This window comes from Schistocerca nitens, chromosome 5 (assembly GCF_023898315.1).
Source record: "Schistocerca nitens isolate TAMUIC-IGC-003100 chromosome 5, iqSchNite1.1, whole genome shotgun sequence".
NCBI classification, from domain to species: Eukaryota; Metazoa; Arthropoda; class Insecta; order Orthoptera; family Acrididae; genus Schistocerca; species Schistocerca nitens.
The window spans coordinates 487192534-487215159 of record NC_064618.1 but is presented as its reverse complement, the minus strand read 5'-3'; the positions used below and the strand labels follow the sequence as shown (position 1 = coordinate 487215159).

The window sequence follows — 22626 nt, the reverse complement described above, 5'->3', positions numbered from 1 at the left end:
CATGTAATGGAACTCCATTCAGAATCTGAGTAAGTGTCACATACTCCACCCGAGCTATTCAACACAACTTTTTGTTTTCTGTCTTGGAGGTACGACTGTAGCCAATTGCCTGCAACACCACTTATTCCTACTAATTTTGCTTTTTGCAAGAGAATCTGGTGATGAACACAGTCAAACGCTTTGGATAAATCACAGAAGACACCAAGTGCTAGCATTTTTTCATTAAGGGTTTCTAGGACTTCATTTGCAAGTGCGTAGACTGCGTCTTCTGTTGAACGGCCCTTTTGAAAGCCAAATTGGCTCTTGCTGAGAACTCCATTCTTCATGAGATGATCAGTAATTCTTACATGTATTAGCTTTTCTAGAATTTTGGAGAAAGCTGTCAGCAAAGAGAGAGGTTGATAGTTAGTTAGTTCAGCTTTATCACCCTTTTTGTACAGGGGTTTCACAATGGCATACTTAAGTCTACTGGGAACAATACCTTTCTGAAGGGAAGCATTGAAAATATGACAGAGAATGTCCCTTATCCACACACAAGAATATTTCAATAAATTACTAGATATATTATCAACCCCTGTAGAATTCGTACTTTTTAGAGACATGAATGATTTTTTGAATTTCTTCTACAGTGACAGGATTAAAGTGCATTTCTGAAATTGTGTCTGAATATACGGCTTGACAAAGAGTTACAGCTTCATCAACATCGGGCTTGCAACCAATCTGTTAGGTTACTGATAGGAAGTGTTTATTAAAAATCTCCGCCACCGTTTTGGGGTTACCTACTAGGATACCCTCATATCTGATATTATTTATATCTTCTTTACTTGTTGTATCTCTTCCTGTTTCTTTTTTTACAATGCTCCAAATTGCTTTTATTTTATTATTAGAATTATCTATTTTCTTCTCATAATAAAGGGCTTTTGATTTCTGTATTAGTTTCTTCAAAATTTTACAGTATATTCTATAGTGTTCCCATTTTTCTACATCTTTACAGAATCTTATTGCAGCATAAGTTTCCCTTTTGCTTTTACATGACTGTTTTATACCTTTTGTAATCCAAGGCTTGCTTACAGATTTGGAAGCACTGTTTCTGACCCATTTCTTGGGAAATATTTCTTCAAAAAGAGCACAGAATTCATTTATAAAACAGTTAAATTTAGTATCAACATCATCATGGCTATATACTAAAGACCAATCCATGAAACACAGTGTTTGGTTTTCCTCCCACACACATTTTCTGTGTGTTCTTTCCAATTGAAGTTGTCTGTAACTGTAAATCCTAGGTATTTAGTTGAATTCACAGCCTTTAGATTTGACTGATTTATCGTGTAACCAAAGTTTAATGGCTTCCTTTTAAAACTCGGGTGGATGACCTCACACTTTCCATTATTTATGGTCAACTGCCAATTTTCGCACCCTACAGATATCTTTTCTAAATCAGTTTGCAATTTGTTTTGATCTTCTGATGACTTTATTAGATGATAAATGACAGCATCATCTGCAAAAAACCTAAGACGGCTGCTGCAATCGTCTCCTAAATTGTTTATACAGATAAGGAACAGCAGAGGGCCTATAACACTATATTGGAGAATGACAGAAATCACTTTTGTTTTACTCAATGACTTTCTGTCAATTACAACAAACTGTGACCTCTGTGACAAGAAATCATGAATCTAGCCACATAACTGGGAAGATATTCCATAAGAAAGCAATTTCACTACAAGCTTTACTGTACCACACAAGCAGTACATTGTCAAAAGCCATCTAGAAATATGGAATCAATTTGAAATCGCTTGTCAATAGCATTTAACACTTTCTGTGAGTAAAGAGCTAGTTGTGTTTCACAAGCATGATGTTTTCTAAATCTGCATTAACTGTGTGTCAACAGACTGTTCTCTTAATGGTAATTCATAATGTTTGAACACAATATTTGTTCCAAAATCCTGCTGCATATCAACGTTAATTATATGGGTCTATAATTTACTGGATTACTCCTACTACCTTTCTTGAACATTGGTGTGACCTGTGCAACTTTCCAGTCTTTGGGTATGGATCTTTTGTCAAACAAGTGGTTGTATATGATTATTAAGTATGGAGTTATTGCATCAGCATACTCTGAAAGGAACACAGACTGGGGGAAGACTTCTTTTTTTTTTACTGAGTGATTTAAATTGCTTCGCTACTCTGAGAATACCTACTTCTAAGTTACTCATGTTGGCAGCTGTTCTTGATTTGAATTCTGGAATATTTCCTTCAACTTCTTTGGTGAAGGAAATTCGGAAGGCTGTGTTTAGTAACTCTGATTTGGCACTACTGTCGGCAATAGTATTTCCATTGCTATCACGCAGAGAAGGCACTGATTGTGTCTTGCTGCTAACAAACTTCACATATGACCAGAATCTCTTTGGATTTTCTGCCAGGTTTTGAGATACAGTTTCATTGTGGAAACTATTATAAGCATCTCATATTGGAGTCCATGCTAAATTTTGGGCTTCTGTAAAAGATTACCAATCTGGGAGATTTTGCCTGTGTTTAAATTTGGCATGCTTCTTTTCATTGCTTCTGCAACAGTGTTTTAACCCATTTTGTGTACCAAAAGGGGATCAGCTCTGTTGTATGTTAATTTATATGGTATAAATCTCTCAATTGCTGTCAATACTATTTCTTTTAATTCAAATCACATCTGGTCTACGCTTACATTGTTAATTTGGAAGGAGTGGAGATTGTCTCCCAGGAAGACATCAAGTTAATTTTTATCTGCTTTTTTTTTAATAAGTATATTTTCCATTTATTTTTGGAGCATTTGAGGATTACAACATTTTCAGTCTTGCTACAACAATCCTGTGTTCACTAATCACTGTATCTGTTTTGATGCTCGTTATTAGCTCAGGATTATTTTTTGTTAAAGAGATCAAGTGTGTTTTCACAACTGTTTACTATTCACACGAGTTCATAAACTAACTGCTCGAAATAATTTTCAGAGAATGCATTTAGCACAATTTTGGATGATCTTTCATGCATACCTCCAGATTTAAACATGTTTTTTCACCAACATATTGAGAGTAAATTAACTAGAACTATAACAGTATGAGTTGGGTACATGTTTGAAATTAAACTCAAGCTTTCTTTGAACCTTTCACCAGTTGTGTCATCTGAGCTGGGAGGTCAGTAAAAAGATCCAATTATTATTTTATTCTGGTTGCCAAGAATGACCTCTGCCTATACTAACTCAAAGGGACTATCTACTTCAATTTCGCTACAAGATGTGTGTTATCACACTGAATAATTTTTCTATTGACTTTGCACAACTTATCTTTCAGGAAATATTAGCACCATTCTTTATATGTTATGTGCACCTGCACCCAATTCAAAAGGAATATTCTTTGCGTCCACAACCAGCTCTACAACTCAGGCTTCACTATCCATTGGTTTAATGAGGCCATTTTATACACTGGAACTTGTCCTGCCACAGTGGAACACACATCAGCACTGTGGCACTCTTTGCACACACTGACATATCTTCATTTAGGTCATCTTTTTGGTACACACTTGTTTTAATGCAAAATTTGAAAGCATGACATTTTTAACACTATTTGCTCCTCTTCTCCACCATTGTTTGAATTTGATTTCTCCGAATCAGTGTCAGAATCCTCCAATACCAGCTTGTACACTTTTCCTGGGTTTCTTCCTGTTCCCTACCTTGTCATACTTCTTTTCCTCCCACTGATTTCCTTTAGGATCAGACTTGTTGACTGCTTGCCCTTTTGCAACACATTTTTTGGAACACATCCTTAGATGTCACAAGTTTTACAAGTGGAACCTTTTAGTGAGTATTGTGGCTCCATGTATCCTTGTTTGCCACAACCAGAACCAATATTGTGCATTTTCAGACTACAAGCCCACTTGATGCACTCTTCTTGAAGAAGCCTGATTATATCAATTGCCAAGCATTGCAGTGTAAGTTGCAGCAGTCTCCAAGCCACTGCAATTCCTAGACATTTAATGGATATCAGTTTGCGTTCTTCAAAAAAAAATTCTGAATTGTTTGTCTTGTCTTAAATTACACACTAATCTGTCTTGTAGCACTTCTTGTACATTATCTTTAAGCTAGCAGTGTTGTGCCAAAGATTTCAACTGAGATATGTAGTGTGGAATAGATTCTTCCAGAAATTGGTTTCTCATTTGAAATTTATTGTGCCACCAAATCATTGAAGGTGCAGGTTCTATGTGGTCTTTCACTAGTTTCACTGTTTCATTGAAAGTCATTTCCTCTGGCTTCTAAGGATATGCTAGGTCCATGATGAGATCTACATACTCAAATCCAACGAGGCTCAGTGTATAGTCATTTGTAGGTTGTCTGGAATCTTGAGCACAATGAACTTATTTTTCATAACGTAGATATACAGAGCCCACTGTACTCATTTTGCAAACTCGGGCATTGTGACGACACTAGAGTTACCTACAGACACTTTAATCTTCTTCACTGTTTCCTTGTCCTCAAGTTCAGTCAATATCTGACATGCTGCAGTCGATGGTTAGTTTGGATAATTTTTCTGACACACACTATTACAGCAAAAATTTATACACAAAGTCACATACATCAAGTTGTTCTTTAATTTCTCATTGCCAGTGGTTAGCTTTTGTACTGGATTGCTCAGTAATACCTGGATATAAAAACCACACACTTTATTTCACTAACTACATCCTTGTCCACACAGAAAAGAATACATCACGGATGATAATACCACAGCAAAGAACATAGGAAGGCAATTTAAACCACAGTGCCATGCCAACTTAACTAGCAGCTGTAACAAGAATTGGAAATACTTTTGAAATAAAAGAGACTACTCACTGAAAAGCAGAAACTTTGAGTCACTGACAGTCATACACAAAAAGAAAGGAAAGGAGGTAGCAAGTTTTTTTTCTTTATTTTTCTTTTTGGTGGTCCCTGTTGATGACTCAAACTTCTGCTTTTCGGTGAGGCTCTCCCTTAACACAAAATATTAGTGAGAGTATTATGCAGATGACCAGGAAAAACAATCCCGTAATGTTCAAATAAAGTATTAGTGATATGCTGCTCAACAGTCACATCAATTATGTATCTAGGCAAAATATTGCAAATTGACAGGAAATGGAATGAACTCTTAATGTTAGTTGTAGGGAAGATAAATGGTTGACTTCTTTTTACTTGGGTTATTCTATAAAGAAGACCACATACAGAATACCTGTGCAACTCGCTCTCAAATACTACTCAAGTGTTTGTGATCCTCACCAGGTCGGATAGATCAAAGACTTCAAAGTAATTCAGAGGAATGTTGCTAAAATTGTTACCAGTGAGTATTACAGAAACACTCTGGGAACACAAATGGGAATCCCTGGAGGGAAGAGTTTACTGAGAAAGTTTAGAGAACCAGTATTTGTGACAGACTGCCAATAAATCCTACTACCACTAACACATATCTTACGTAAGGACCATGAAGAAAAGACATGAAAAGTCAAGACTTGTACAGAAGCACATACACAGCTGTTTTCTCTTTCCTCCATTTGCACATGTAATATGAAAAGAAAATGACTAGCAGTGGTACAAGCTACCTTCCACCAAGCACTGTATGGTGACTTGTGAAGTATGTATGTAGGTGTTACTACTATATGAAACAGTTTATGAAGGATAAATTGATAATTTGAGTGAAATGTATTGCATTAATACTTTTACAGATATACAGTGAGATTTAACTCTTTGCTCAAAATTAAACTCTTATTAACACACTTATCACTCATTATCTGTAGCAATGAATGTGGGGCAACAATTTATGATATGTCTTTAATATTTTAATCAAATCATTTATAAACAATCCTTACAAATAATTTACGATGTTGTTTGTTCTCATTAGCAAATACGGTAGTTCTCTATCATTGGGAGATATTGGTTTCAAATGACTGGATTTAATAGAAGATTACACAGAAGAACATTCTTGTCTGCTGTTTCAATTCATAGCTGTAAATATCACTTCCTGGCTTTATTTAAAATGTTAATTTCTGTTTGTTACAGACATAGTAACGTTCCAACAGTACTTTTTTCTGAAACTGATAAATATCTTCAACAAACCTTCATAAATGTCAAATGAAACATAATAGTAATGGAAAGCAGGAGAGATCATCAATAGGATTTTTCTTGATTTATTCATATCGGTCATAATGCCAACAATGAAAATAACTACAGCTTATCAAAAATGGTTTTTAATTGACTTCATTTCAGCATACAAGAAAATTATCTTTCCTAAACATAAGTAGGAAACACTTATGTGATAATCACAACCCAGTAAATCTTTTGTCAGGGTTAAACACAGCATGTCACAGAATAAGTAGCATGGACAAAATGTGTTGTTAATAAAGGAGAAAGTTCCTTATTTGTTTTTAGTTTTTGCTTTTCTTTCATCATTTTTCTCCTTGAGTTTGGTATGAAGCTTTTTCAGTTTTTGGTTTCGATGATGATCATCACTTTTCACTGGAGGTGGGTGCTTAAATGTTTGTCGTGCATGCTTACGAGCTGCCTCACCACAACCATGCACTTCAGGAAGGGCATGCTCGAAACAGAAACGCAATCTGCAGTGAATGCAAGTACTGGATATCAGTTCTGTAGACTTCTTGCAGTCTTCATAATTGCACTTTGTATTCATTTTTTGAAAATGGCTAATTACAGAATCAAAATCATCATCCTTTAATTTATCTAATGCATTCACATTTTTTTTCTTAACACCAGGCTTATCACTTTTTCTAGTGCCTGGTATGTTGGCTTCTCTATCCTCATCCTTTATTTTGCCTTTATTGGAAGACTTAGTTCTACACAAAATATTTTCATTCTTATTTTCATCAGACTTCTGCATATCACTTGGTTCACTACAATTTTGTTTTTTACTTGCTGGTTTCCTGACCACAATGTAACGACTCTTTCCCTCACCAACACTTTCATGCTCCAAGTTCAGATTTTCAGCTGCTTCATGTATCAACATTCTTTCATATGATGTAAGATTCTTGAAATGGTGTTCTGAAGCACCATTAGGTACCAAAAATATTTTTTCAAGCTCTAATTTCCACTTCTCAGTTTCTGAGACTGTGCTTTTGATGTCACTCCTACTTGTAGCTTCATTGGTTACACGTTCATGTAATTCTTTGTTGTTGTCTTGTACATGTGAGTCTGGCTTTGTAGGCTGTTGAGATTTATGTAACCTAGATTGGGCTGACAAATCTTTGTTACAGGTCTTGTTTGCAGCAGGCATAGAAGATGACTCTTTTTTTGAAGGCTTTGTTTTTGTTCTACCAGGTAATTTTTTTATAGCTGGACTGCTCTGTGAAACAGATTTCTGGGCACCCTCATTGCCTGAAAATTAAAACAAACATATTAATAAAATAACAGGCCCAAAAAAAAAACATAAAATGCATTACATGTGACATATAAATAGGAGTACTGTGTACTTGAAAGGTAGCATTCCACCAACATTTGATACATCAAAGCATTGTAAAAAACAAAAGTTCAGAATAGTTGAAGGTACGGCACGAGTTTTAAATTTCCATGAAAAATCTTTTAATTATAGTCCTCCAGAGATATTCCAGTTCACATTACATGATTTTCCTCTCCAGGTTGACTCAGTCCTTAAAGAAAGACATCAAGTTTTCTGTGGTAATTTCTCCACGGAAAGGAATGTTGATGGATCTGCTTGAGTCTCACAACCTGATGCAAATAGTGTACTTTCCAGTTACAAGAGAACGGGCCAATGAGACATTTTGAAACCTTCCCTAAAATTTGTTTACACAGAAAGAAGACAACAAAAGAAATGCACTGTCAAAATTTTAGCTGCTAAGAGGCACTCCAAGGCAGTGGTAGAAATGGACTACTGGCGCTGTAACAACTGCGCATGCGCAACTAGGCACACACAGACAGCCGAGGTTGGCGGTACATTTCTAAACAAGAAACATGACACACCTCGATCATAATTTGTAAAGGACGTTTCAGGTTACCGTTCATTGATAGTTTCTCTGACACTACAATACACAGTAGTAACATCCATTACAAATTATCAGTTGCTTTTTGCAGTACTGGTGAGTATTGACAATAAAGGTAAAGCTGAATTAATATTTATTGTGCTTTCGTAAGGCATCCCTCTTAATAGGACCTTTTTTTTTTTGTTTCTTCCAGTTTCACAGTAATGCGGAATCCAATAAATGTTATCAGTTTAACAATGATGTAATACGAAGAACGTGGTTTCCAGTCGAAATCACATACATCTCTTGAGGATGTACATATGTGTCCTTTGTTAGTTAGTTGCCTTGACATTCATTCAAACGTCATCGACATTTCATTTGAAATTGTGAAGACATAAGAAGAAATAAGAAATAAGAAATAACCATGACAATTCCATTAATTGTGGTTTGGATGACAACAGTTGTGCCAGTGACAGTTCTGAAGAAGAATACCTTCCAAGCCTTTTAAAAAATGTACTACAACAGCTTTTGCTGACAAAGAAAAGGCAGTGAAATATTGGTTAAATGAAGGAGGGAAAAAACGCTAGAAGTTATGCAGCGTGCAAAGGCATTTTCGTTCCATAAAATCAGAGTGTGAAATATACAAATGGAAGAATGAATTACATGAAGTAAGAAATATGTGCCAAACAGAAACCTGAAACCATCTGATGAAAAACTGTTTGAAAGATTTAGGACTGCTCGTGAGAGGCTATGCACCGTTAATGATGGAGATCTACGAGACAGGGCCCCCCAAATTGCATCTGACACAAATATTGTTAATTTCCAAGCTTTGTCGACAGGCTACGCAAGTTCAAGAAATATTACAGAATAGGAAGTCACAAAATTACCAAGTTTACGTTATGTAAACGTGTAGAGAAGCTGCCAGTGATAGACAATGCTATAGAGAAATTCATAGCTGACATAAAGACAAAACTTGCTGTTATCACTGCAACTGCTCTTTATAAAGATGATCAGTCATGTTTGGTGAAAGAACTGCGTGCACACTGCACTTTATCATTTCAAGGTGAAAAAAGTCAGTTGCTCAATCAATGAATGTGGCGACACACTCACATACGATAATGCCAGTGATAAGTATGAGTGGTTTACTGTTTCTACAGTTGTATACCTGTCGTCAAGAACCGCAAGGCAAATTAGGACCAAAAATAAAAAATGGACTGTTTAGATCTTGTAATCAAAGTATCAAAATCTGGAAAAATTGAAAAGAATAATTTTCAACGTTTTGTTCGAAACATATTCCTACCAGCTACAGAAACTAATTCATTGCTTTTCTTGGATTCATAGGCTCGACATAACGACGCCTCTCTTTTTGTGGAGGACAAAGAAAAATATGTAGATGTAATGTGGATTCTGCCTGGAATTTTTTCAACAGCGGAAAGCAAAAGAGAATTTTGTCAGATGTACCCAGTAGGCCTCTTGCAGGTCTTTTAACCACTGCAGCTACTTGGGTGTCCCTCACATTCCCCAGTTACCTAATCAGAAAATGGAGACCTGCAGTTTAACGTGGAATCCAAACCACGTCTTTCATGGCCACTCCAACATCTGTGAGAAGTGACAGCTCTGTTAAAAATCATAGTGAAAAAGTTGTGGTCTGAATGGGATTTGATCCCGCGCTCTATGGATCACGAAGCGCACACTTTGTCACTAGACCATTCTTGTTTTAAAAAAAAAAAAACTAATGTGACCATTAGACCTTACATGCGAAGGGGAAATGCTAGCTCTTAAGATGATGTTTTACATCAGTAATTAGTGTTCTGTTTCCAAAGTTCCCCTCAAAGGTAATGAGAAGCCTGGAAAAAATGGCAGCTGACATACAAAGAAAATTTTGGACCAGTGCTAAGGAGAGATGAAGATGCAAATCCATGTAAGGTGTACAACCTCCACAAATGTCACACTTCCATTCAAATTGAGACACTTAAATTCTTCCATCCCTGCACTATTTTGCATACTCAGTCAAGAACAGTGCTCTCGCGATGCAAAATAATCCTCACTGAATAGCAAAGTTTCGTATTGTGACACTAACAAGATAGAATTATAGCCTGTATGCCAAATATTCACTCCAAAAACTAATAACACAGTGTTCATAGGCAGTGTTCGCTACCTCGTGTTCTCTTCCGTTCCCTATAGTATAAAAGATTCTACCCATATACAAGCGAATGGTAGTGAGTTTTCTGCAAATGTTCATTTCCATGTGTTCGCTTCCATTCGCTCCATTGTAAAGCACATTTGCTCCATTGTAAACCAGGATTTTGGTGCTTAAAATTGGTGTCTGTGAACTACAGGTAATTCCGCTACATGGCGCAGCATGATTGATTTGCCGAGTCGCGCGCTAGGTGGGCAGGGCTGTACATATCGCTGTTATAAGCTATTCTTCGTGTAGAAAAAGTGTGTAACTTCAACATTTTTTATAAAACACTTGCAGTGTCTCTTAGCAGCTAAAATTTTGGCAGTGCATTCCTTTCATTATCTTCTTCCTGCGTAAAAAATTTCAGGGTAGGTTTCAACATGTCTTATTGGACCATTCACTAGTTAGACTACAAGTAAACAGTAGCACAGCTTCATATGATGACTTAAATAATTTTTCTCAAGCTGAGACACATTGGGAGAAAAATTACAAATGGCTGGTCAGATTATAATGGATAAATACACTCATTTTCAGAAAAAAACAGAACATCTTGAATGACCAGAGACAGAACATTCATATCCACAGGACACGTACACAAGTATGTTCTGCAGAAATAATTAGCATCTGAACCACATCAGCCTGTGGCTTCATGCTCAACATCGATATTGCGGCACAACTCCACCTGCCGGTGAAATGTGCCCGAGGCTCTCGTTGTCACTATAAACCAAAGGTAATGGCTCAGTGTGTCTTGAACAGATGTGCAGAATGCCCTGCAGATGTATGCATGAACCATACCATCAGATCAGAGTTTGAAAGAAGATGCATTATTGGCATGATAGAATGTGATGTACCAATCCACGAAATTGTTGCTAGTGTGGGACAAAGTATTTTGGCAGTGCAATGGGTGTGGGCAGAATGGTTCATGGAAGGCCGTAGAACATGACGAGATGGGTCAAGTTGCACCAACCACCCCACCCCACCCCACCCCCCTCCCCCAAGATGATCAACACCTCATCCGAACAGCACTGCAGGACGGATCTGTTTCCTCCTTGGCTCTGGCACAACAGTGGAACAGTGTCACACATTGTACACTATCAAGGATGACAGCCCTTCATCATTTATTACAGCATGGGTTACATGTGTGTCATCCACTTCTCCACCTACCTATGACAAATGTGCAGAAACATGTTAGACAGCAATGGTATGGGGAACAACATCACTGGGGACAGGAATGACATTGGATAGTGTTTTTGTATGAATCCAGGTCCTGTTTGTTTGAAAATGATGGCCAAATTTTGGTTTGCTGCTGTTGGGTACAATGACAAATCACCACTGGTGCATTTTCAGGGCACTGTGACCAGTGTGAACTACGTGAATGACATACTGTGACCCACAGCCATACCCTTCCTGCACAATGCCCCAGATGCCATTTTTCAGCAGGACAATGCACGACCACATGTTGCTGCATGAACATGTGCCTTCTTGGTATCACAGGACATCAGTCTTTTGACTTAGGCTGGCAGCTCACCAGACTTGTCGCCAATCAAAAATGTGTGGGATATGGTGAAACGACAGGTGCAGCGCTGTGATCCAATGCCAACCACCATATATGAACTTTGGAACCAGGTGAATACAGCATGGATGACTATACCACTGGACACGATTTATGCCTTATACATGTCGATGCCATTATGCATGGAACAAGTTATCAGGGCCCTGTGCCTACTAGGCAACAGCACACATGCTGAACCGACGTGACTGAAATGCTAACCATTTCTGTAGAATATACTAATGTACATGTCCCCCTGTGAATATGAACATCCTATTTCTACTCATTCAATGTGTTCTGTTTTTCCTGAATGTGAGTGTAGTAAAGTTATAATGAATTAAGGCAGAGTCACATCCAAAGAAGTAAACAAAATATTTAGAGATACGGTTTCATTTGCAATGCAGACATCTAAAGCTAATCTTAAAGAACACCCTTGATAAGACATGCACACCAAACAGAAGTTTAATCAAACATACATTTATAAAAAAATCTATCACTTCCTTTGAAGTCCTTTTTGAATAAGGATTTGCGTGCAGAAACACAGTAGTAATAAGCAACCTGTTTGGATAATTAATGACATTAGAATATCATGATGCAGGAAATAGGATCAGTTTCGTTTGTTTCACTACAAACAATACTGCAAAGTGTTGAAGGATGTCATCAAACAGATTAAAACAATGTGTTCATACAGAGAATAAGCAACTTTCAAAATAGGTCAGTTTAAAAAAAAATCAAGCCAGAATGTGGGTGTTCAATGTATCACATCTCTTCTGTGTGAGAACGATAATTCTAATGATGTATCAGAGCTGGAATTTTGACAGTCATTTGCTGTCAATACTTGGCAAGGTAAATCAAAATTATATTTGCACAAGCAAGTTTGCGGAAGTTTAAAAAAAGCTGGTGAGCTAACACAATTATGTCATATCCACCTGTTGGAAACAAGCAAGAATGATATTGAACCAATTGTTAAGGCACTGGAGGCTCGTATGAGTATGATGAAATTTCAAGTAGACTTATGAAGATCAATGCAATACACATTAATTATTTACTTAGTCACCTGTACAATGTATCTTTCAGGTGTGTTCACTTTGCAGACAGATTAAAACACTCATTAGCAAGGGTGTTCCAGCTCATATGCCAGCTGATGGGTGGCAGGGTGCCCACGGTAATGTGAGTAGGGGTGATTAAACTGCTGTTGCACTGGCAATCAGGTAGCCAGGCAGCAGCCTACACGATCCTACTGTAGCGGCCGAGAGGATGCAAGCAGGGGTGACCAACCACCTCATGTAGGTGCAGAATGATTGCAACTGGGCTGCCTGTCAAGTAGCCTATACTAGCTGTTCTGCCTGCAAGCGAGCTGAGGGGTGGCCACTGGTGCCCATGTTCTATGGGTCTGCTTTGGAATGGCCTTCGTCAGCAGAAGCACTGAATAAAAAAGGCGAAAGAAATAATGGAGTCAATTACAAGCCAGTATCACTGATAACAATGTTTTCAAAGTTTTTTTGAGAAGAAAATATATAAGATAGAAGTAACACATCAGGCACATAACTTTTTGTCAGACTTACACTCTGATTTCAGAAGAAAGCAACAACAGGAAATGGGTGAGAGGTTCTTGCAGGGCAAATCAGTAAGTGGATAACAATAAGTATCTCCTTTGATTTAACAAAAGCATTTGACTGTGTGGGTCACAACACACTTTTAGGTAAGGAACTGAACATAAGCATATTTCATACCTCGAAAGTAGGTAATTGAAGGATGTTAACTAACAGGGAACCTATTTGAATCTCACTGGGGTGATGTAAAAGGAGGTGAAGTGTTGTAACTGCGTTATAATCTGAATCCATTGTTTTTCTTAATAAATTTATTCCAGTAAACCTGTGATTCTTTAAACAATCAAATTCCCATATATAAAACTGCTTTAAACATGTCATTACTTTACAAATGAGTTAATGTGGTGAATATTTGATTTTAAGCACATAAGTGAGAGAAGATTAAGGAGGGGTTTGAAATTAGCTTAAAGTTTGTTGGAAGTCACTAAGTGCTCTCATTATCAAACACAGGATAAATACAGTCTGAGGATTTGTGCATCATCTGCTACACTGCCTCAAGACAAACACACAGCTGACAAAGTAGTTTATGGTGGATGGACAGATGTTAGTGTCCAATGGGTACAATGTTTCAGCAATTGACCACAATGCTACTATCAGGTGCGCTGACAAACTGAATGCTTTGGAGCAGGTGTTTGTGTGAGATCCATACCCAGGCATGGGCACGTATCCAGTATATCCTCCCACCCTCTTCCTACCATCAAACTATTCCATTCAAGGTCTATACCCATGGGCATGTGCTGGATGCATCTTAGGCATTGCCCTGCTTGTCTCTAAAGTCAGTTCATTGTGGGATATCTCCTTCCTCTTCTTAATCAGACTCAATTCGAATTCCTAGGCCTTTCTAAGGGTGTAGCCACTATCATGACTGATTAGTGACTTCCTCATTCTAATCTTGATAGATCCTTTAATTACACAGTCCCAGAAATTAGACATGTGTCAGAACCTTAGTATAGTCATAAAAAGGAAGCCCTGTAATCAGCTCAATGGAAACCTACTTGTTTCTTCCACTACGCTAATGAAATCTTCATCATATGGTCACATGGAGGGTACAAACAGAGTGATATTCTCAGACTTCTCAGTTCCTCATACCAGAACATTAATTTTATCATGAAGGTTGAAGTGGATGGAGTGCTTCCCCTTCTGGATGTCCAGATAAAAATTAGAATGGACAGCATGTTGGACCAAAGCATGTACTTCAAGATGACGCACACCAACTTATACCAAATACAGCCAGCTACCACCACCCAGCACAGAGGAATGGCATGCTCTAAACATTGATACATACGGCTCATACCCTCTTTGACAATGACAGCCTCAATCACAAACCTGAACATTCTGAGGACAGTGTTTGGGAAAAAGGCTACACAGAGTGACAGATTCAGAGAGCTCTATGTCCTACACTGACTGTACAATCAGCATTAACAAAAGAGGACCCTCAGGAGGCTGCAGCCATTGCATTTATTCCATTTTGTGGCACATTATCTGGGAAGATTGGAGTAATTCTTTGTAAACATCAAGTGTCTTTTGTCCATCAATTAAAACACAGACACTGCTTGTTAGTGTCAAGGATAACCTTGGACTCTGGAAATCTGGGGTCTATTAGTTACCCTGCCAGTGTGGCATCATTTACATAGGCCAAACTGTGCATACTGTCTAAGGTCATCATTAAGAAAACCAACAGTACATCAGACTGCAGCAGTCTAACAAGTTGGCAGTCACGGAACATTGCCAACTGGAATCAAGTGGAATGCATTACGACCATATGGAGGTTCTGACACAGACATTCGATTTCTGGGACTGTGTACTTGAAGAATCTATCAAAATTTGAGTAAGGGAGCCACTGATAAATTATTAATAGTGGTTACATCCTTAGTAAGTCCTGGGAACATGCACTGGGTCCAATCAAGAAGAGGAGGAGGGAGATATCCCACAATGAACCGACTTCATTGGCAGTCAGTGCAATAGCAGAGATGCCACCAGTACGCATTCCTGGGTGCATACTTTGGAAGGATCAACTTGGCGGCAGGAGGAGGAGGAGGAGGAGGAGGGGAAGGAGATGCTAGACATATGCCCCGCAGCTGGGGGCAGACCTCGTACAGAATGCCAAGTAGAAGGTAGGGGTGGAGGGGAGAAGACATAAGCCACACACCAGCTCCAAGGCATTCAGTTCATCAGTGCACTTGATGATGGAAAGTTCTTGTTTGCTGAAATATTGCACCCATTGGACACTGACATCCGGTTGTTCATCTGAGACATTTTTCCTGAATTATGCAGGGAGAAGTGGAAGAATCACAAATACAGTTACTAAATGTAATGACCAGATTATGACAGCATTTTAAATTCAAAACGATAATGTAGTAAATCCATTCACTAATAAGAACATACGCAAAGTTCTAACCATTTTAATCCAAAGGCAGCAAGCTAGCAAGTTTTTTCTTTTTCTTTTGTGTGTCCTTGTTGACAAATCAATGCTTCTGCTACTCAGGGAGTGGTGTCCTTTACTTCTAATTTATTTACATCCCCCCCCCCCCCCAGAAGTCTCTTGAATATTATTCAGGATCTAGTGCAGAAGCTAAATTTTTCTATCTTCATTATAATAATATTCACTATCTATGACAATGGAGAGAAAGCTTTTTTATTATAATACTTTCACTCTATTACAAACTATGATACATTTTGGGACAATTCTGTGTGTTAACAAAGAATATTCTTAGCCCATAAAAGGGCAGTCAAAATTATTTGCAGACCCTGTTTGCGAACTTTGAGCAGACCAGTGTTCAAATGTAAAATTCTAACTTTAGCATTCCTATTCATATAATCACTCATGAGATTTTATTATTAATGATATGGAGTCTTTCAAAACAGACTTCAACAGTCACTCAGTGATTATAAATCTTTTTTATGATTTTCAGTTGCTGAATTATTACAGTGCTTCCACAATACATTATGAAGGAAAGACTGCAGCTGTAATTGTGATACACAATTTTCCATAATCTATTTTGTGTTGGAAATTTATTATGTCAACAAAGCTAGTTTTCACAACCTTTACCTGCACCAACAAGATTGCTAGAATACTTTGTGTACTTTGATTCAGCACTGTCCTACTGCATGATCAATTGGACTAATGGAGCTAAGGTTAAAAAATAATTTATTCTACAGAAGCATGCAGTAAGAATACCATGTTAAGATGAGATCTGAACACCTCACAAAAGCCTCTTCAAGGGCTTACAGATTCTTGCATTTACATGCCAATAAATTTTCTCCACAATTGTAGATGTGGATAATACTTTATAAGAGAGAGTTTAGGATACACCATAAAATTCACAATCACAATACTAGAAGCAAAAGTAATTTCCATATTGACTGTGCACCTCCCATCTATGTTTTGGAACGAAGTTTCATAAAGCAAGTCTAAAGGAAGTTGCTGGGAGACATCAGGAAAGAAATTCAAATTCCCAGATGTTCAAAAATCAAAATACCTTATTAGCCACTACTTCTACATGGTGATTTTGTAATGATGTTACAAACTTTCAGGGGCAATGGAGAAGGGTAACTGTATAACTGATCAAGCCAAAAGTTAAAAGAAAAATTTGCTCCGATACCTCTGGCAATAGAATACATGTACTGGGGTTTGTTGTTGCTATGACTGTGCAGTAGGTAACTTTCAGAGGTGCATTATGGACCACATAAGGAAAAAAAAATTAATGAGTATGGACTCTAAAATACGTACCTTAAGAGCTATGAGCACTTGTTCACCTTCGTTACTGTGAAACACAACTCTTCTACTGAATAAGTGCCCATAGTTGTTTGTACATTTCAGAGACCATATTTACTGGACTCTTTCTCCTTTTCTGGTCCTTATTACCTCATCTAAAAATACAGAAACCAAAGAGCTTGCAGTAGAAGGATGTATTTCACAGGATTGAAGATGAATAAGTGCTCATAGCTCTAAACGTAGCATTTTAGAGCCCATGTTTACTACAGAGATTGTTCAGAAAGTAATGCATCACTTTTTTTTTTAATTGATGGCTGAGACAACAAAGGCAGTGTGAGCTGGCACATTGTTATGGTGCAGTTTCCACGACACATGGAACTTCTTTTGGATGCAGGTGAACCTGTGATTCAGTCTCTGGAGCACTTCCTTGTAAAACTGAGCACAGAGGGTCCAGCCAGGTGTGCACTCATAATGCACTATACCCCTTGCGGGAGGGAGGGAGGGAGGGAGGGAGGGAGGGAGAGTGGTCTTCGCCTGGGACTTCCTCATGCCAGCTTTCTTCTGCAATGGCAGCGACATCATGTGCCATTCCTCATTCTGCCTCTCTGCATCTTGAACTGTACTGGAAGACCTATTATTCATCCGCAGTGATTATGATGTCCAGGAAATTGGAGTTGCTCGAATTCTTCATGCCCTTCCACTCACTCTTGCTTTTATGCATTGGTCAAAACTCTGGGAACAAGTTTCGTGCAAAACTTCTGCATGGTCCAGTATCCAATACAATCTCTTCACCAAGTCTAATAATTCCAACATCACGTGAACACTCATTATGGATCATCTCAATTCAGGAACTGGCACAAAAAAGTCACATGGGCACCCGTTTGAGATCCTGATGGACATCCTGTGTGGGTCTTGTCGGCAACCCCCTCCTGACCTACTCTAAAAAATTTGCACCACCTGTCCAACTGCGATCTAGATAGGTAATCATCCCCAAAGACATCCTTAAGCATTCCAAAAGTTTCCGGCAGCATCTTGTTGAGCTTCACACAAAACTTCATCATACAATGTTGTTCTAAAGTTCTCTTCATCGTTAGTTCAACGTGATCACTATGTAGAGGTTCACAGAAGAAGCTGTACTAACCTTTCAAGAGCACAGAGGCAACTGGATAACCCACCGGTGAAAAGATAAGGATCCTTCCACCCTTCCCAATCAGTCCAATCAATCTGCGAGGCAGTCACATAAAAAATTTGCAACATATTATTTTCCAGATACACCCTGTAGACATTTTTTTCCTTATTTGGTCCATACTGCCACTTCTGAAAGTTGCCTATCCTACAATCCTAGCAACAACAGTACTTGTACATGTATTTCACCAGCACATGTATTCCACTGACAGAGATATCAGAAAGATTTTCGCTTTTAACTTTCAACTTCGTCATTTCCGGATCAGAGTCTCTTACCTCAAATTGATATATTTTCCTTTGTCCATCATTCCTGAAAGTTTGTAACATCATCATGAAATCACCCTGTATAATTAATCAGACTATTTGGACTCATGGATGTACATTTTTCTTAACTCTAATGATTTTATTAAAGAGGTTTTAACACTGACAGTGTGTAGATAGTACATAGTGTGTACAGTTACATAAACACTTAGTTTGAAATATGATATAAAAATAGAAGCTGAGTAATCTAAGAGCAGGCAGCAGTATCGTCCCTCCCCTCCCCCACTGTCACCAGTTTGAGTATATTATCACTAGTCATAGTTAGCACCTAGTGTGCATTACAGAAGTTCCAGCGATGGGTTTTTGCCTAATAATGTACAACTTGTTCCACATCCTTGAGCGCATGAATGAATGAATAAAAGAATGAATGAGTGGCAAAACTGAAAAGCACCATAAACTTTGCCACTAAAAGTGGTATATTTTCTTCATCTCAGGACAACCAGCATACAACAAAATCATACGTTCAATACAAAGGATGTTTCAAAACGAACTTTACAAATTGATATAAATTAATTCAAAGTACTTAAAGAGGTGATTGTAGTGTCAATTTGCAGGGATATACAAATTTTGTCTCGCATTGTTTGTTACAACCGAATCACGGCATAAGGAGCACTTGCGGCAGTTGCATTAAAGATGGCTGTCTTCACTGGACCCGAGTGTGCTGGCTGTGTGTTTTGGTTTGAAGAATTGAAGTCAGCAACAACAGTTCAGCGTAATTTCCATACCAAGTATGCTAAAGATCCTTCTAGTAGCCCTACAATTTACAAGTGGCATAAATGTTTTGTAGAAACAGGGTGCTCGGTAAGACATGGGAAATCACCAGGTCATCCAAGCACATCTAACGACATCATTGAGCGAGTGAGACAACGTTTTGTCAACAGCCCTATGAAATCGACCCGGCGTGCATCTCATGAACTGCAAATCCCACATACATCTATTTGATGTGTGCTGAGAAACCGTTTGCATTTGAAACCGTACAGATTGACAATTGTTCAAGCAATAAAAGACACTGATAAAATTGGTTGCAAGAACTTCTATGCAGATATGTTAAATCGATTACATGAGGATGAACATTTCTTGGACAAAATCATCTTTTCTCATGAGTCGACTTTTCACTTAAGTAGCAAGGTTAACACACATAACTGTAGGATTTGTGGCAGTGAAAATCCACATCAAACATTGCAACATGTTCATGATAGCCCTAAACTGTAAGTCTGGTGTGCATTGAGCAATAACAAAGTTTACAGCCCCCTTTTTTTTCCCCATGAGAGAACCATCAATGGGATAGTGTACCTGGATATGTTACAACAATTTTTGATACCACAAATCAATGAGGATGACCAAGAATGAAATGTTTACCTCATGCAAGATGATGCACCACCCGACTACCTGGCTGATGTCCGGGATTTTCTTAGTGACCACTTTCCAGGTCAATGGATTGGCCATGCTTCGCCAATTGCATGGCCCCCACGTTCCCCAGACCTGACACCACTAAATTTTATTTTTAATGGGGATTCATCAAGGATATCATGTTTGTACCTCCTGTGCCAGCTTCTCTACCTGAACTTAGAGCAAGAATTTGAGCAAGTTACACCTACAATGCTACAGCAAGTTTGGGAAGAAATTGACTTCTGATGGGATGTGAGCAGGATAACCAACAGAAGCCACATACAACATCTTTAGCTTAAGGATAAAACAAAATAACACTAAACCCAGCTGTTTATCTTTTTTCAATAAATTTATATGAATTTTTGAAGTCCTTTTTGAAACATCCATTATATAGAAAACATCCAGAATATAGAATACACATATTCACTGCCATCCCACTACACACAAGCATTGTAGCATTTAGGGCCAAGTTGTACTGACTATAATTACTAAATTTAGAAAACAACAACCTTAAGCAATTGGACACATTAAACACATTTATAAACATGAAATTGCTGAAATGAAATTAATGTGAAGTCAATAGGTATAAATCAATTAAGATGCCATGAGGTGAGATGATGCCAGCAAAAACAAGTGAGAATTCTGCAAACATGGTGTCAGAAAAATTTCCAACAAATGTATACATGGTAGACAAGACATCCACCCACTCTTTGTAACATACCTGTATAAAAATCTGGTGTTAATACTATCCCATGTTCTCCTATATAGTCAAGAAGGCTCTTAATTGTCTCATCATTACTGACAGTAACAGAATCTCCGACCACACCAAGAAACCTGCGTGCACGACTGACAGCCACATTCAGTCTTCTCTTGTCTGTCAAGAAACCAAGGTTGCCTTCACGATTTGTTCTGACAAGTGATAAAATAACAGCTTCCTTCTCTCTTCCTTGAAATCCATCAACAGTCTTTACTTCAACATGTGACTTCCCAGTCAACAATGATCGCAACAGCTGTACCTACACATCAGAAAATAACAAACAATAGTAAGTGCAAGGAAGACAGAAAGCTTAGGGTTAACATCTTGTCAACTAGCAGGTCATTAGAGGTGGAGCACAAGCTTGAGGTTGGGGAGGGATAGTACTTGGCCCTGTCTTTCTCAAATGAACCACTGTCTGCCCCAGCACAGTGAAATTTATATCTGAAAATCATTAAGCCAGCAGTATTTTTTGCAATAAGAGTTTAGAGAAGAACTTATATATAATTTTAATTTTTTTTCACAAATATTTACACACAGATATTAACTTTCTTGTGTTAAAAGTACTTATGCACAACATACAGCACATTTGTGCCAGTGGTTTCACTAGTCTTTGAGAATTTCTGAAACACAATTTTGATTACAGTATTTAGCTCCTTGAGCTACTCTGACGCTCTCTCTTCGATGTTGCTAGAATTTCATATTTCATCATTCTTTCCAGCTATAAGTATTGGTAGATATCACTAGAGTCCCATGTACAGCACATACAGAGGTTGAGGGATCAGAATGGTGTTTTATTTGACCATATGCTGACGATTTTTAAGTGAAATTTGGGCAGGTGCTTTATCGTTCTGCATTGCCTTGAATTGTTTCACCAAACCCAAGCATATTTTTAACAGATTTGTTTTTCCAAATGTCATAGCATTTTTGTTCACTGCTAATAAAGAAAAGCAAGTACATCACAGATAACTTACCAAAATAAAAATTTCACAATACTACATTTGGTGCCACATTTTATTCTAGTCTTAAAGCAAAACTTAATGCAAATTCTTTTCTCCATTTTTTCCATAAGTTAAAAAAATCAATGAGATCCCCCCCCCACCCCCCCCCACCCCCCCCCGCCGGCCGCAGTGGCCGTGCGGTTCTGGCGCTGCAGTCTGGAACCGCGGGGCTGCTACAGTCGCAGGTTCGAATCCTGCCTCGGGCATGGGTGTGTGTGATATCCTTAGGTTAGTTAGGTTTAAATAGTTCTAAGTTCTAGGGGACTTATGACCTAAGATGTTGAGTCCCATAGTGCTCAGAGCCATTTTGAGCCCCCCCCCCCCCCCTTCCTCTCCTTTCAGAAGTAAGATATCTAAACATTTAATTCTGCAGAGCCATTCATCAGTTCAGAACGAGTGTAATAAAGGGCATATTGAAATAAATGTCATCAGAACAACATTGACTAACTGCTAAATATGAAACATGTTTGACAATTTAAAGGGTGAAAAAGATTATTTTGGTCATGTTGCAAATAGGTATGTATGAAACCAGCAATTTTTCTCTCATACAACACTGACACTGAGTATAAAATGAAAGTTCTTGCACTAATTATTACTTGGACTGCAGTAACTCAAACTAGATAACACTTTTTATCATCTATGAGGATAGAAGGCAAGTCATCATTGCAAAGATGTGTCAGTGATGATCAGTGTCAATAAGCATATATTACTATGTGAACTGAGAATAGCAGTGTCTGTAATCATTCCAACAATAGAGCTGTCAACAGACAGTTGAGTCAGTTCCCACAAATATTAACTGCACAGGTTCATTACTTGGTTACGGAATAATTTTCTATCTAAACATATGCTAGCTGTATTTGAAAGTCACAGATGACTTTACAGACTAATTCGAACTGTGAATTACTGAAACAATAATCATGTGGACGAAACATCATCACAG

At 38.0% G+C, this 22626-nt stretch overlaps 1 protein-coding gene across 1 annotated transcript in view; it reads right to left on the bottom strand.

Moving 5' to 3' along the window:
- Positions 1–6239: 6239 nt before the first annotated feature.
- Positions 6240–22626, bottom strand: part of LOC126259938 (DNA-binding protein SMUBP-2-like) — a 60376-nt gene continuing 43989 nt past the window's right edge. The window contains exons 8-9 of the mRNA XM_049957032.1: positions 20653–20947; positions 6240–7378 (exon numbers count right to left, since the gene is read on the bottom strand). Coding sequence (XP_049812989.1) covers positions 6405–7378; positions 20653–20947 — 1269 coding nt within the window. The 3' untranslated portion in view covers positions 6240–6404. The remainder of the gene's footprint in view (positions 7379–20652; positions 20948–22626) is intronic.